Source organism: Oxyura jamaicensis, chromosome 2, assembly GCF_011077185.1.
Source record: "Oxyura jamaicensis isolate SHBP4307 breed ruddy duck chromosome 2, BPBGC_Ojam_1.0, whole genome shotgun sequence".
Taxonomy (NCBI): Eukaryota; Metazoa; Chordata; class Aves; order Anseriformes; family Anatidae; genus Oxyura; species Oxyura jamaicensis.
Window position 1 is genome coordinate 61,981,318 of NC_048894.1, and position 17,113 is coordinate 61,998,430.

The window sequence follows — 17,113 nt, forward strand, 5'->3', positions numbered from 1 at the left end:
AACAATTTAAGGATGGATTCTCATTTACTGATTTCACACCGGCTTGGCTAGAGTTATTCCTCATTTACACTAATAAGATTGAAGAGCCTTTATAGCTCCTGTCAGATCAGGCAGTGACTTTGAAGAAAATAAACCTCTGATTTTAGACAAAGGGCTGGAGTGTCATAAAAGCTGCATGTTATCCTTCACAGGCACCTTGAATAAGGCCACAGGGAGCAGAAGAAAAGGACTGGAAAGCATGATTTAGTTTTATGATTTACATTTTTCTAGGCCTTTAATTTTTTGGTCTATAATTAAGTCACGAGACTGGGTAAGGTGGGTGCTTGCATCTAGTAATGGTCACCTATGTCACTTAATGAACTGAGCTACTAATTATAGGTGGAGGTCACTTCAGAGGGCTACTTTCAGTCAGGAATTTCAGGAAGCAAAATTTGACTTTAAAAAAACAACAACAACAAAACAAAGTATTTGTTTTCTGCCCTTTTTTTAAGGGTAGGGTTATCTAGAATGATTGACACCATAGGGTAAAGCCAGGCTATAAACGTAATGTTTCTTGTGCTCATTGTCATACAACCTATATTGACTCTCTTAATATGATCAATGTGCTCTTTGGCCTTCATAATTAGTGTTTTTTTTTTTTTTTTTTTTTTTTTTTTTTCCGTAGAAAGATGATACTATAATGTACAGTGATTCTACCTGCTTGTATTGTTTCATTGATTCTAAGCATTTTGGGGAGAAAGAGATGAATTACTGTGTTTTCTTTTATAGTACAGTAATAGCCGCCTCTTTGGAAGGACCTCTGGATAGTGTGCTATCTAAAAATGATTTTCAGTGCTGCTAGAGAATTTTGTTTTCTTTGAGGTTGCCGCCTCTTCTTCAGCTGTCTGTCCTTATGTCAGCATGAAAAATGACTCCTGAACTCTGTAGTTCACGGGGCAACCCCTCAAGAATATTTTAACACGCACATCATGTAGCTAGCTGTCTGTTTAAGTAAAGTGGTCTTCTTCAATAGGGCACATTTTCTGTACTATGATGTGTAGTGATTATGAATTATTGTTTTAGTGGGCTTTAAACTCCATTCACTTGTGCTCCTGAATAATTCAGAAGCTATCTTCTACTGCATTCCTTCAAGGGCTGAAAGGTGTTTTCAATCACAGACCTCCTGAAGCAAGAGAGCAGATTGTTAGGCTCACGTATTATTTTCTGAGTTGCAAGAAACGTAACAGTGGATTTGGTTTATATATAATATCTTTTTTCTTTCATTTTTTTTTTTTTTTTCTTCTCCAGAATAAGGAAGTGACATGCAAAAGAGAGAAGTGTCCCATGCTTTCCAAGGAGTGTGCTCTCGTCATTAAGCAGAGAGGAGCTTGCTGTGAACGCTGCAAAGGTGTGGTTCTCTTCCTCTTATTTCTCTCTTTTAAAAAATGTTATCAGTTCAAATTTATGTTGCCAGAGACAGGACAAATTTGGAAACTTCTCAGCTGGACACCAAAAACTTCAGAAAAACAATAACCACAGTTATAAACCGTATATTTAAAAATGTGATGGAGATTCATAAATTCACATGCTCACCTCGTGATTATTAGTTCTTGTGCAATGACAATCCATTAGAAATACATATTGACTGTACCTTGCTGGTGTGTTGTCAGTCTTTCGAGTGATATCTCCTGCTCTAACTTTATCTATTGGAAATATTTTAGTTCAAAATCAAACTGATTGTAGTTACAAGTACATAAGAATTCCTCATGTGGTAAGTAACAGGAATCGTGCTTGCTATTAACAAAAAGCATAATAATTATCCCGACTATTTCTATTTTTCTAGATACAAACAAACCAAATACTATTAATTTTACTAAATATTTCCTGATTCAAATAATAATATTGTGGACGTTTTTGTTAAAGCCAAAGCAGGCTGCAATCCAAGCATTATGTATCTATTTCTTGACAAACACTGTATCTTGAAAGCTCTTTAGAATGAGCTAATTATCAGATATCAAATAATAAACAACTTAATTGTTTGAACATGTATGGTATGCAATTACTATATTAATTCGCATGAAAAAATGTGCAAGTAGATTAAGTTGCAAAACAGTCTTTGTATACCAAAAAATCTTTTTCTTTTTTTTTTTTTTTTTTTTTTTTAAATACTGATTCAGTAAGTAATATTCTGTAAAACACTAATTTTGCTGAGAGACTGCTTACACTGTCCATGAGGTGGAAAATGCTGGATTCAGTCAGCTTTACTTTTCTTTATTTTTCTCTGTTTTGTAATTCCCCAGTGGTGATAGAGTGGTTTTGGGAGGGAGATAAGTTTGGATAAATTGTTGGGAAATGCAAGCATTTATTGCCTTCCCAGGAGAAATACAAATGCAGAAAAACAGATTACACTGAAATTCACATGGAAGAGACATGATGGGTATGTGTTTTTCCTGGATGGCTGCAGAGGTGTGCTAACTGGGCTTTGCTTTGATTCTGTGCTGCAACTTTAGAATATTATCAGCAAGTCCCAGTCCAAAGATTTGTCTAAAATTCTGACACTTGAAAGAAAAGGAAATTAAATGGAAAAAGAAAAAAAAAAAAAAAAAAAAAAGCATTGTGTTCCACAGAATTTTCAGTTATTTTTCTCATAAATATAATTTATTTTATCAAGTTGTATTTAGTGTCAGATTTATAGAAAATGATGCCTAAATATTGTTTGATTGTGCTGGAGAGTAATTCTTAATTTTGATAAAGGAATGTGTAGTTTGTAAATTGCCTGAAAGTTTTGTATGTGTGCATATGCATATGTGTATTTATGCATACAGAATGATTCTGCATTAAACAAATGTCAGTTTTCCAAAGTTGAGGATACAGGAATTAGTTTGTATGGGCTATTATCATTAGATAGAAATTTTAATTCAGATTCCTTGTAAGATTTTCTGTTTATACTGAATTAGGGTGAGTACCTACAGAACGTTGCTAATAGGCTTGAGCCTGGTATCTGCAGATTGGTATGTCTGACATCTCTAACAGGAAAAGTAGTAAAATTGATACAAAAAAAAAAAAATAGAGTTAGGAGGTGAATGCGAAATTGTGATGTAAGTGGGAAGTGCTATGTCTTACAAAACTGCTAGAGTCAGTTGAAGGGGTCAGTTAAGGATATAGACAGCTGATGTTTTCCTAGATTTCTAATAGGTATCCAACAAGGTTCCTCACCAAAAGCTCCTAAAGAAACTAAGCAGTCTCAAGTTTGTAGAGAAACACTTATTTTTTTTCACCTTTCTGAAAAGTAAAGATAAATATACATTTGTACAACTACAGCGGTCCCAACACCACACATTCTCACTGGATTGCTGTGGTGCCCTAGGAAAAGACTGAATGAACCACCTTTCTCCGAGGGAATTTCTTGCTCTCCTGCTCTTCTGAACACTACTGAAGTTTCTGTTCTGTTCTGTGCAAAAATCTGAAGGAAGTGTCCTCTGGGAAGTATTTGGGGAATGAAGGGTGTGAACACCAGCCTGGCTGCGTAGTGCTTTATCTTGTTTTGGTGTCCCAACAGCTCTCCAGCACTCCCAGCATGGAGTTCAGCTGCAGCCGGGACTTGGCCCTGCAGCATTTGTTCTCAGTTACTATTTTGTCAGGCTGCCAGAATGCCCATAGGGAACACAGGCAGGAAAAAGGAAACAGTGATTTTTACTGGTTGCATTTCATCTAAGCCTGAACAAAACATTGCAAAGAAAACCACCAGGACCTGATTTTTTTTTTTTTTTCTTTTTTTTTTTTCTTTTTTCTCTTGGCTTAGTTCCCAAAACCTAGAAAGGCTTGATCAGACCTTATGGGCTATTGCCAGCTCCCTTTGACAGCTTCAGGTCTTCCTACCTTGTGAAGAAATGAATGAGTGAGTAAATGAATGAATGAGTGGCTGCTGTCATTTTAGTACAACATTAGGAGGATAACATCAAGACCAAAGGGTATGTATCCAGAATTGGTTAGTGTAGGAAGGAAACCACCATGCATGAGTCATTTGTGACACTGCTGCCAGGATATTTAATTCTATTATGGGGAAGGCATGAGGACTGAGTATGTAGGACCAGTTTTTCTGATAGCATTCTGGAATTAAAAATTACCATATGCCTGCAGCAATGCATCCAGCTGAACTTGTATTTACAGCTTTGCACACAGGAAAGCCTGAATTGTTGCTAGAGAATTTCTGCAAATTATTGCCTGCTGAGCATAAGTCCTTTGCTCCCTTTTGGGTATTTTTATGCGACTTAGATAACTTCTGCCACTTTGTTCCTTTCTGTGAATAAATCAAAAGGAAAGAAAACAGCAGCAAGTATGGCTTTTGCAATCAGAACAAAAAACAGAATGACATTCACTGTGATGGAAAAACATGTTATCCCTAACATATTAAGAGATTTGGCTTTACTTAATGTTTTAATTCTCCAGACCAGCAATGTGTTTTAACACTATTCTTGACTTTCAGCACAGAGGACCTTAGATAGTGAAGTCTGTGGAGCATGGCACTTTTTCACCGTGTGTTTGTGCAAAGTCTGGAACAGAGAAATGTGGGCCCATGAGTATGGCTCCCTGCTGCAAGGAGAATGCAAACAACTCAGCATAATAGTGAAAGCTTTCAGTGAAATTATTTTTCTGACAGATACTTACTGTATTTTATAAAACATACTATATACCTCTAGCATACCAGTCACTTTAAAAGTATTAAAAATTAAGCCCTCTTATTACTTTAGCATAGGATAAATAGGCCACTTTTCATCTTTAATTTTATTTAATATGTTTAATGAAAACATATGAGGTCATTGAAATTATAGAAATAGATTTGGCAACATTTAATTACTTAGTTGGATGGAGACCCGTCACTTGGATATAGAGCTCTCTGTACCTCCAATAAGTTGTTTGCTCTCTGAAGAACTGGTATTACCAGCTCAGGGTTGGATAAAGCTTGCATTTCTAAAGTTGTGCACCATAGTTTACTCTTTTATCCTAAGAATGTGAATCTTCCATGGATGTGCAAAGACAAAATCAGTGGGTATTTGTTACAATAGGTATGATTTGTTGTTCTGAAGTTTCTTAGAGTTCTTGTATAGAAATTGTCTTTTTCTTTTTATTTTATAAGTTAATGAAGTTAGAGGTTCACAAGCTATGCTCCATTGATCTGGAGTCACAGCACAGGCAACAGGAGGGCTAGTTCCCTGGGATATTGAATATCCAAAGCTATCACAGTTAATTGTGCATTTCTTGGAAAGGATATCCAGTATTATGCTTGAGAATTGCAGAGAATTTCAACTATCAGGGTTGGCTTGCAAGGGAAGTTAGAGCAAGGTTATGAGTTTATCACTTTTCTGGCTACTATACTAATGCCCTGAAGGAGCCATATATTTGGCATTTAGTTCACCTGTGGACATTCTCAGTATGAGATAGGTGATACCAGTTTGGTGCCCTGTTGTAAGCATCACCAGAGAAGCTTTGTGTGAGACACTATAACATACAGCAAATCATTCTATTTGCTAAGACAATCTCTTAGAGATAAGGATGCAACCTAATCCATGGATGGAAGGGTATAGGCTGGGAAGATAGTCATATATTGTCTTGCTAAAATCTTTGTCACTTTTATCTAAATAACCTAGTACCGGCAGAAACTCATTATGGAAAGAGATGGTTTAGGGACCTAATGAAGTCTAACTTTTCTCATGGCCTTTCACATTACCTCTCAGTCTCTTTCTAATGTGATCCAGCTCTGAGCCAGGAGGCCAGTTTCTTGAGGCTAGGGCTATATGTTCACCTCAGCATTGACTGTTTCTAACTCTGCATTTCAAGAAAAGACAGGGATTTTTTAGCAGTGACAGATAGCTTCTGAGGACCTCCGTTTGTGGTGTCAGCGTTGGTTACTTCTGGTTATGCCTAAGAAAATGTCTCTCTTTAATCACCACTTCCTGTGATTTAACTCTTCTTCAAAAGGTCTCTTAGCACATACGTTTCATATCCCTTTGACATCTGATATACACTTCAGCGTTCAGTAGTGCTTCAAATTTTAGATTTCCTTGTTACCTTGATTACTATAATTCTCCATTTATGTAAGTTTTTTTTTTTTTTTTTTTTTTTTTTTAATGAACTATATTGTCATGTTGTCATAAATAGTTTTGCAGTCAAGCATCAGTTACCCAAACTTCTACTGTCATAAAGAAGTTGTTCAGGACAGTTGTATTAGAAAGTAGTATGAGATTTCTGTGGTAATATATGAATGCATTGATACTTTGTGTGTGGCCATTGTGGCCAGTGCAGCGAAGTAGAAGGAAATAAAAGACCAGGAGGGAGGCTTTGCAGGCAACCATCCTTTTGCATGACATTGGTCTGGAACAACACAATAAGTACTTTAGTAGGCTATGGCCGGAGTAAGAATTTCTTTTACTTTTTAACTTTGAAATTGTAAGGTGTACTGATGGTAAATGGTTTTGCTGGTGTGAGGAAATCAGGTATAAATAAATATAAACAAATAAATAATATAAATAATTCATGACACCATTCACAGCCATAAGAAGTCACAGTTTTCCAGTTGCTGGGCTTGGCAATTACACTGGGTATAGGATCAGAAATGAACAGCAGCTCTAACTATATGGTATTTCAGATTGCAAAGTTCTTATGGATACCACAGAGTGAATTCTCCCTCCTCTCCATTGGAATGGGCATCACTCATTCCAATGGCCATTTTACACTGCTGTGTTGAATGCCCTTTATACGGCACCTGTGCCTCACAACTATTGGGCATGATAATTGCAGTGGGTCAGCTACAAATAGATTTGATTGTTTGTAGTTACAGAGGAAAGAGTTGGATTTTCTCTGTTTAGAGTGAGACAAAAAGCATGAGATTTTGTATATATTTTCATGCTTCTATGTTAACAAAGGAAGACCAGGATTACCCAATATGAAGTTTAATTTTCTAGTAGCTTTACTAGAAGCTTGTCAATGGCTTTACCATCACTAAGAGATGTGAAAAAAAATTATCATGTATATGTGATTCACAGTTCTTTTATTTTGCCCAACAGATTAAATACTGCAGAATGTGCAAATTATTGTTTGTTTTTGTTTATTTTTTTATTTTTTTTATTTTTTTTTTTTCTGGGCTAGAACTGGTATTTAGTGTTAGCATGCCTGGATCCTCCCTGAGGATTAATTTATCAAAAACTAAATAAAACATGTCTTCTGACTATTTTCTTTTTCCTGGTGTTTATTTTCCATGCCAATAGAAAGGTTACTTTTTAAATAGAAAGTGGAGGGAAAGCAAGAAAAAAAAAACTAATAGGAGAAGAAAGATGCTGAAAAAATGAGGGATGGGAAGCAAGTCTATTGTGCACCAATCTATCATTTTCTCTTGGGAGAATATGGAAATGACTTGTCTATAAAATTTTCATTAGCCTAAAATAAGTAAAAATCTCTTCTGGAATCTTATTAGGCAATGTCAAATTGACTAATAAAAGCTTGTTTTTAATGAATTCCTGAGGACACTGGTTGAGTTTTAGCACTACTAATCTGTCTTTTCCAGTCAATTTCCCTCTTTTCATGATACTGCTCTGTGCTCGGGTGTCTGGGGAAGAAAGAGGGTCATTTAAAAATATTACAGGATCTGGAATGATAAATTACTTCCTGATTGTCAACTTGCCCACATGCTAATAATGAAATCTGCTGTAATTTGCATTTTTTTTTTTTTTTTAATTTTACTTCAGTCCAAATCCATGTGCGGATGCTTATTTTGGAATTAAATTGCTCTCTTTCAAATTAAATTAGCCAAGTGTAGGTTAATAATATTTGAAATTAGGGTGTACAAAGAAGGTATGCACAACATTGAACCAAAGTGGCTAAATTAGTAAATTAGAAGAGATTAAACTTTAGAATTAGAACTGTTTTATGGTAATTTATTGTGCAGGAATAACTCAAATATAGAGGGTCATTTTGCCTTTATGAGGTGTCTAGAAGGTAATTAGCAATTTGCACTTGCATATACAACAATTGGCCAACTTCAAAGTATTTGGTGGTTTGGTTTGATTCAGATAAGCAACTTTCAGATTTCATGTTTATCCAGGACTTATCTGAACTATTTGGGTTGAAGTTGGTAATAGGAACAAAACCTACAACTACCTGGAAGTTAATATTTTACATTGATAAAACACCGTTTGTTCTAAAAGAAAGAAGTTTGAAAGACTAAAAAATTAGAACACACTCTTTGACTGATATGAATAACACTTACTCCATTAAAATTGATATAGACCAGCAATATTTAACTTTGTTCCATATGTAGAATCCTAAAGGTTTTCCTGATGGTGTATACGTCATGAGATCATAATTACCTTGATCATGAGATCAATAACGTTGGCTTTTGGAGTTCCCTTCTTGAAAACATTCCATCTATCCTTTTCTTTTAATGTTTTTAAGTAAGTGTTCAGACTGGAGTAAGTGCTTGGCATTTAAGTGATTGTACTAGACTCGGTTCTTTCTTGATTTATTATTTTCCCCTGCTCTCCCTTTCAAATGGTAGATGGAGACAGTAAGTTAATGTAATAATATTTCCAAAGGGAATTAAAATGGCTTTTAGGAACTTTAAGAGTGTTTGGACATACTCTCTTGTAGAAATGGGCATCAAGGCCTTTGCTTAGGTCTTTGGACATGAATCACGTAATGAGTGCTACTTTACAAGCCAAGCGTGGTGGTGGACCTTTAACCATGGGTGAGCTAGGATGGCTCAACTAAGCTGGCAAGTTGGGGCAGGAGTGTTTCACTCAGTTGTGTTTGGGTGAGGCTCGTAGACTTTCATTCTATATTTAGGTGGGTTAGAAAAGACCAGGTAGATGTTTGCAGGTATCTGCTGAGAGTTTTGTACATTGAAAGTGAGGATCACAAGAACTAGCTGGTGTGTGGGTTTTGTTTCCTTTCAGTTTTGAAGAATGGTTGGTGGATATAGCTTTGGTGTTTGCATCAGGCTTCTCTAACTCCCTTACTCAACTTTTTGATCCTGGTTTCCCTTTCCAAATATCAGGTTTGCTGCCTGCAAGCTCTCCCTACCATAGTGATATCTGTTGTGCCATCCGCCAGTGCTGACAACACATTTTATCACCAAAGGCTGGTGGGCAGGTGGAACTTGGTTCCACCTTGCTGCTTTCCTCAGAGACATTGGCTGGTGCTGCAGGGCAGAGGATTTTGTAGCATAGCTTGGGTATGCACTTCAAGTGAAAGCTGTGAGACTGCATGAGCACAACACATTCATGCTTTCTCAACCAGACTAATCCTTGAACTGAGGATTTCAGTTTAATATGCACATCTGTACATACATATTATCCCAGGTCATTAACTTTCTTACAGATAAAACACTTTACATGAAAGAACATAAATAGTGAGCAAGTATGCAAGGTATTTTGCAGTCAAAATTAGTTTCCAACCTGGGCTGTGGTGCTGCATCATGTTGAAGACTCCAGACCTACACAGTAAAACATGCTCATGGATGTTCAATAACACAGCTTGTTCATTTTGAGTACTTGGAGTGGAGGACAAGCATGTGTGTAAATTCTGTTTCGGACTGGGACCAGAATCTCTGTATGGCCAGTTTTCTTTTTTTATTTTTATTTTTATTTTTATTTTTTATTGAGGATGCTAAAATGCTTTGAACAGACTTTGCTTTTTGTCAGGTTTTGCAGTGGGAAGGAAGTGAGACTGTGACAAAATTTTGTACAAATCTGTGTGGCTTTTTTTGTTTGCTTGTTTTCTTTTGTACAAACATCAGTTTGGAATTGATATTTTTCAGAATGGGATTTTTAAATGCTTAAGAAGAACATAGGGTTTAAATTCCTCTTTTGACATGTTGACTTGCATGTGTAAGAGCTGACTAAGAGCGTAATTAATATACTGAGAATCTAAACACTTTTTATTATTCAAAATTACTTCATAGAGGCTTTTCTACTTTAAAAAAGAAAAAAAAAAAGGTGTGATTCAGATCTATATTTCAATATTTATCAAAGGTTCAGTTGCCACAGTCAGCTCCTGCACTACTGATCAACTCTCTTAAAAAGATAGCTGCTTCAGCTTAGGCAAGTGAAATTGCCAAAGCACCTGCAGAATTCTCTTGTGTCCTCAGCACAGAAAAACTTCTGAATGCTGCAAGTACTGAAGTACAAGCCTCCTTTTGTTTAAGGTCTTAACTGGAGGCAGTCAACAATTTGTAAATAATCTTCATATACCAGGTTCTCTTTAAATTTTGTTTTAAATACAAAATGATTTTGTTTGTATTTGAAGTTCCTCAGCAGTTTGGAGCTGTGACCCTGAAGTTTGCTTGCACACTGGGTTTGAAGATTCACTGGTGTAGGACTGAGAACTTGTCATTATTTTCAGAAGGGTGCAAAATGTAGTCCAAAGCAGATCAGGACAGGGCACCCTACACATCGAACAATGACTGTTAGAGTAGCTGCTAAGGTATAGGTAGGTTTATGTCTCCATAGCATCACTTGACTGATCTTATTTTTGTGCTTAATGAGTCTATGTATATGTCTGTGTTTCAAAGTATCTGGCAGAACTCCTGTTGATTTAGTGGGCTTTTTGAACAGGCCCATTTTGAATAAAATAGACTAGGAAAAAAAAAAAAAACAACTTGCAGTGGTAAAAGGAAAATGGGCATTTTTTCCTGCAGAAAGTGGGGTATGTATTGCTTTTAAAATTTTTGTTAAGAAACACTTTGGCTTTCCAAAAAAATGAGTTTTAATTGGAACAATTTTGCATTATTAAACAAGCTTTATTAATGAATACTTTATTTTCACTTAATAAACCTTTTTTTTTTTTTTTTTTTTTTTTTTTTTTTTTTTTTTCCAGTGAGGTATTTTATTCTTCTCTTTGTTTTTTCCTTTTGATTCTCACTTTTGCAAAATACCTGAAAATGGTGAAAAGAGTGGGAAGGAACTAGTGTAAACATGTGATCAAAACTATGAAAAATCATCATTATTAATGTTTTTTTTTTTTGTTTTTTTTTTTTTCCAAAAGGCTTTAATGAAACTTCAATTTGCACAAAAATTGTGTGCAGAGCCTGTGCATGGGTAAACCAACCTATTTGCTGTTAACAAAGTTGTGATATTACACACAAAGACACATGAAGCTAAACCCTGTGGAACTCCAAAATGTCCTTGCTCACCACCCACATGGAAGAGCTTGATAGCTTTTAGTTTATATGTTTATACCTTCTGTCATGAAAGTAGGAAGCCATAAAGGAAGGGTAGAGCTGCCAATGTCAGTGCACCCATGCACTGACATATGGTCATAATGGTCATGCACTGACAATGGTCATAAACTGTAAGCAGCCTGGCCAGTCGTGCACCTGGAGGAAATGTTCAGGGGGCTGCTGCCAGCTCTCCCAGGGCATGATCGTGCTTGTCAGACCGAGCTCTCTGCTTTGCCTCTTCTGGTAACCCCAAGGAGAGGATAGGACACATTTGGGATGCTGCTCTGTGATCCTCATCAGCAGCCTTCCAGGGGATCAGTGCATTCAACCGGGTTAATGTGCTTTTTTCTCTTCCTCTAGATTGCAGCTTTGCAGGGAAGACATACAACAGCTCTATGAAATGGCACCTCCCTAACAATCCCTGTATTACATACCAGTGCCAGGTAAGGATGTTGTGAGACCCACAGTGATTGAGTTGTGAGCTTTTCTCATAGAACTCTGAGCCTTTTTCATCCAATCTAAATATTTTATAACCAAAGCACAACAGGGGCTTTGCATTTAAAGCAGTTTAAATCCATTCGTATGTGGCCTGCTGCAAGCAGACATTCAGGAGGGTAGGTTGTACATGACCTGAGCACTGTGATAGCCAAGCAATGCTGAAGGAGTGGTACAAAGCAGTGACATTTCCTGCTGTCTCAATCTTGAAATAATTCCTCCTTTTTAAGCATGGTAAGCCTTTTCTGAGATACAGATTATTATTATTTTAATAATTGGATATTTTTGTGTGTATGTGTTCGTGGTTTTACCTGGAATGTTCTTTAAGAGAAACTCATAGCTAAATCATTTATTTTCTTGGGCTTCTGCACTGTTAACACAGTGATATTTTTGGTAGCTTGTCTATCTGTAACTGTAACGTTTACAAGATTGTCCATTTCTAGGCACAAAACAAGTAATTAAGAAATTTTAGTTTCTGTCTGTGAGTAAAGCTGAGATTTCTGCTGATAACTTGATCCAATTTTAGTAATAGCACTCAGGCAGCTACTAACAATTACAACCATTAGAAACAGGAGAGATGACTGAGTTTGAAGAGCTTCCAAAAACAGGATAAAATGGTTTCAAGATTTCTCTTTCTGTGATACTTCTACTCTATGAAATCCACACATGCTTTTAAAGATGGGTACACTGAGAAGAAGCATTCTGTCTCCTTGCACTTAATGAGAAGATACTCAAAGCTTGAATTTAGGTACTCTGACTGCTACTAGATACATGAAATTAGCAATTTATTGCTTGTTTCTGTGTTTAAATGCACCTCTGGGTAATCTTGTTTAACTTAGACCCATAGATTTAAAAAGCAGGTTTCCCTTGCCTTCAATTGCAAAGCTGCAAGCAGCAAAAAAACAGAGCAACCTTTTGTGCACAGATCCTCACACCTAAGTTTGTTCAGGAGGACTTTGACTCCTTAAACAAGAAGTACAGGAAATGTTAATTTACTAATACTTATCAGGAGAAGCATCAAAGATAAGCGTCTCCCCTCTACAGAACAAGATGCTTTTATCTGCTTTCTAGGTCTTTTTTCCTCCAAGGGGAGAGGGGGAGGATGCCTTGTGTCTGGTGTGTTTCCAACAAAGCTGCATGGCAGATTGCTGAGGATGTCTGATAAAGCAGGATTTCTTCTCCTAAGAAGGTGCTTGCTTTCTTACCTGATGAATTTTAAGGCAAATCCTACATCTGGAGTCAGGGAGACTCAAGTGGATCTTTTGGCTGTGAATTAACCTGAATCCTGATACCAGGCAGCAGCCACACAAAGAGGCTTCGAAATCCATTTCTCCATGGCATCTGCCATGCTGTGATTGTACAGCTAATAACTGTGGAGTTTTGCTTCTTAAAGCATCCACAATAATAACAATAAACATGTCTGATCTGCTCTTTTGCAGGAGGGAGTGATAATAGAGTCAGAAGTACAGTGCGTTGTTCATTGCAAAAACCCATCTAAAGTTGCGGGGATATGTTGTCCTATGTGTCCAGGTGAGACTTCATTGGGAGATGGTGTTCCATGTATGCAACTGTATTTGTAACGATAACCTTTATTACCTGGGATGTTTATCTAACTCATCTGTTATATTTGACATGTTACTAAAATGTAGGCTGCTTGAACACAATGTGGTAAATGACACAAGATCATGCTTAATATTTTTCAGTACAGGATATGCAGCCTGTGAAATAGACTGCCTGTGGCAATGGCCACATGTCTTTACATCATTTATGCAGAGGGTCAGTCAGCTGTTTTCCCCTGGCTGATAACTGGGATTTTGTTAGTAGGGGAAGTATAACAGTAACCCTAAAAGAGAAGATTGGTTTTCTGGAAGGATAGTTTGAGTGGGTTGCCTTTGCGAAGCACAATGGCAAATTAACCTGGTTTTATTACTAACTTGGTTTTAACAGTTTTTTTTAGGCAAGCACTGCTCCTGTTGTGGTATAATGGATTTATTGCATTTTAATTTGTTATCAGTTCTGCCAACATCTAATATGAACTCAGGGAGTAAGAAGGAGTAAGTAAGAAAAAGAAATTTTTCTTTTCTTAGAAATTTCTTTCCTTAGAAATGCTGCTTTTAATGGAAGACCTGACTTAGCCTTGGCTTCATTGGTACAAATTCATCATCTATAGAAGAATGCTGTCTTTCCCAAAAAGGTATTTTGGGGTTCTCAAGGCCTTTGTAAAGGCTTCTGAAGTGATTTGTGTCAGAGAGGATGTATGATTTACTTTTCATATATTGTCCTGTGGAAGGATGTGCAACAGTAAAAAGGCAGTGTGCTATCCTGAGCTAAACTTACTCAAATGCTGTTTTCCAGGTTGTATATTTGAAGGGAGACATTACAATGAAGGAGAAGAATTTAGGCCTGAAGGAAATAAATGCACCAAATGCTCTTGTATTGTAAGTATTTGCCTTTTGGCATTTTATCTCCCTGTATGAACTTCAAAAGGCACGTTATTATTGTCATAACAAAACAAAAAATATAAGGAATTCAACACTACTATGTGTTCTTCTCTCCTCCTGCATTTAAGCTTTCTATTGAAGATGTATTGCTGCACTAATATATAGTGTATCTCATATTTGCAGTTTATCTTTTTTTTTTTTTTTTTTTTTTTTTTTTTCTGACCATACACCGTGCAAACAGGGCATGGTGTTTGAGAGCAGGTTGATGTGGTAAATTAGTGATGCTTTTTTTGTGATAGGATCATGCAGGGAACAAAATGCTTTTTGGTTTCCATGTATTGATCAACATGTACTAGATGTTTCCTTAAACTGATCTTTTGAAAGGATTTCTTTCCACAGCAAGAGTCTTTGCTCTGAATTACTGAGTGAAAGGATGAGGATAGACTCCTTAGGCTGTCCCACGTGGATTTTGGCTTGATGCTTAATGAAAAGGTCATATCCTGGATTTCATCCTTGCCTAGCAACAATATAGAGAGGAAGTAATAATTGCATCCTTGGGGTAATGAGCACAGGCTTCTCTTTCACTTCCATTAAGTTAAAAGATAATGCTGTATGAGCTGGGGCAGATAACTTTGGCTTCACTGGTGTGATCTGTGAGACCAGTAAATGCAAAGCTCAAATCACCGCTTTTGTTGCAATCGATGGGCTGGCTATCAGCAGAAAATGCAGGACTGGGAACTTTACATTCCAGTGGAATGCCACGGTTTTATCAATACCAGGCACAGCTCTCTTGTATCATTAAAATAAAATATATATATTAAAAAAGGGGGGGGGGGGGGATGAGGATAGAATTCAAAAATGAATATGTACTTATACGCTTATTTAATGAAGCTGCTGCAGAGAACTTGGACTGTTTTAACGGTGAAAAAGTCCTGCTAATCTGAAAAATTAATTTACAATAAATCATCGCTGCTTCTGTGGAGAATTAGGCTGCTCAGTTTTTTTTTTTTTTTTTTTAAGTTTAATCCTGTAATAATGAAAGCATGCCATCGCACTTGTCACAGTGAAATACGCCCCTGGCTCCTGCTCTGCCAAATGCCTGCTGTCCCGAGCAGAGGAGCATGTCTGCCTGCATGCTCTCTGGGTCTCCCTCACCTTTCAGCTGTAGTGGCAAATCAGCACCTTTACACTACAGCTCTCCCTGGTGATGCTCCTGAGGCAGGTCTGTGTGGTTAAGAAGGAAGTCTGTGGAGGCATGCTTCAGTCTTGTGAGGCTGTGCTTTGCTCTTTCCTGAATACTAGATAGATAGTGTCTATTGCCCAGTTGTTGGCATGCCACTATCTTCTCGATCAACTTTCCTTTGTTCCCTGAATAGCAAAAGCAGCTATGCCTGGAAGAGCACAGTGGGAGTGTGGTATATCTGGGGGGAGAAAAGATAAAGAAATATAGGCATATAGGGTCAGACCTGAGGGCCCTTCCTTGACAGTAACCAGTCCCATGGACATCAGAGAAGGAAACACATCAGCTACTGATAGTAAGAGGTTTAAAGCCTCAAGCAAGAGGCTTAATGATCCCTTCTGAGAAAGGTGTTGTGACAGTTCTGGATGTTAATGACATCTATATAAAATGCCCATCTTTAAGACTGAATCTTACAGAGAGCAAAAGAAACCGTGTCTTCTATGTGTATGCCATACCTGACTCCCCTCTCTCTGTAATTCCTTTTTCTACTACCTCTTGCCCATTTCCTTCAGAATTTGGGCCTATATTAATTCCTACATAATTTAAATTGGAAGCAAGTAGTGGGCATTCTTAGGGCTGTGATAGCTGTTTGCTGCCTGCTTTTGCATTTTGGGAATGGTTTTCCAGTCGCTCTCTTATCTAAGCAGTTGGTGGATATGTAGATACCAGTGTAGTCCTGTAATATGATGGGAACAGGCTTGTTTGTGATGCGCAGTAACTTGTGTGGTCTTTAATAGATTAAAGGCAGTTTCTCACCCCAGATTAGATTTCTGGGATTTGAGGTTGTAACTATTTAGTGAGTATCTTGTTGAAATGTAACGGAGGTAGTGACACAAATCATCGCCAGTATTTCAGGGGTGGTGGTGGTGCAAAATACTCTCACTTTATTGTGAATTCTGGATTTTACTTCTGAAAAAAAGAAGTGGGAAAAAAGGATTCTGAACCCCATAGGCCATCACTGTCCTTGGGGACTGCAGGCAGCAATGAACAGGAAGATAGGAAAGACAGAAAGCTGTGGTTTGTTTTCCCAGAGAGATGTAGGGCTGTCCCACACTTACTAAATTCATTACAATGAGTAATTACTTACAAATAGAAATTTTACAGTTACAAAATGATGCGCTCAACACTGTGCACGTGCCAGAAAGACAGGACTGCAGGGCCCAGCCTTCAGAAAGCTCTTTGGTTGATTCAAGTCTGTGGTATTTTCAGCTCAAAGTGGTGCCTACTAGATGCTACTGAGCTCCCAGGGAATTCGAAGTGCCATTAAGATGTCTTTTTGTTGTTTTTAATGTGTATTGTTAGTGCAAATCAGGACAAAGCAGGGATGTTAGGCCTTGAAGTGCCTGGAGGCCCCCGGCCATAAAGGAAGTGAGGGCAGGCTGACGCATGGGCACTTTTTTCAATCCTCACCCACCATGCCATCAACTTGTTAGTGAGGTTTCTGCTTACCACCACTTGAGACCCTAGTTATTGTCTACTGAAAGCCAGACCAAACCTACCAGGCTCATTTCACATAGGTCACTGAAACAATCCATTAGCTAATAACTTTTGGGTTGCTACCAAGTCAGGCTGCCCTCACAGGGGTGACGTGGGGATGAAAGGCTCCGTATTCCATTACCACTTTCCTGAACGATCTGCTCTTTAGGGTGACTAAGATTTCTTGCCAAAAATGAAAATGTATCACCTCTCACTCAATGCATATTGCCTGTCAGGAGTGAATGAGCTGACCTTTAATGACTCAGTTTC

General features: G+C 37.5%; 1 protein-coding gene across 5 annotated transcripts in view; it reads left to right on the plus strand.

Annotated features, from left to right (window-relative positions):
• Positions 1–17,113, plus strand: part of BMPER (BMP binding endothelial regulator) — a 157,630-nt gene that overhangs the window by 25,510 nt on the left and 115,007 nt on the right. For 4 of the 5 annotated variants that reach the window (XM_035316957.1, XM_035316955.1, XM_035316956.1 and 1 more), the window contains exons 3-6: positions 1,288–1,387; positions 11,552–11,634; positions 13,126–13,216; positions 14,042–14,124. In XM_035316957.1, the coding sequence (XP_035172848.1) occupies positions 1,288–1,387; positions 11,552–11,634; positions 13,126–13,216; positions 14,042–14,124 (357 nt within the window). Of the gene's footprint in view, positions 1–488; positions 544–1,287; positions 1,388–11,551; positions 11,635–13,125; positions 13,217–14,041; positions 14,125–17,113 lie in introns of those variants that run through there. The other variant, XM_035316959.1, reaches the window with a different exon arrangement.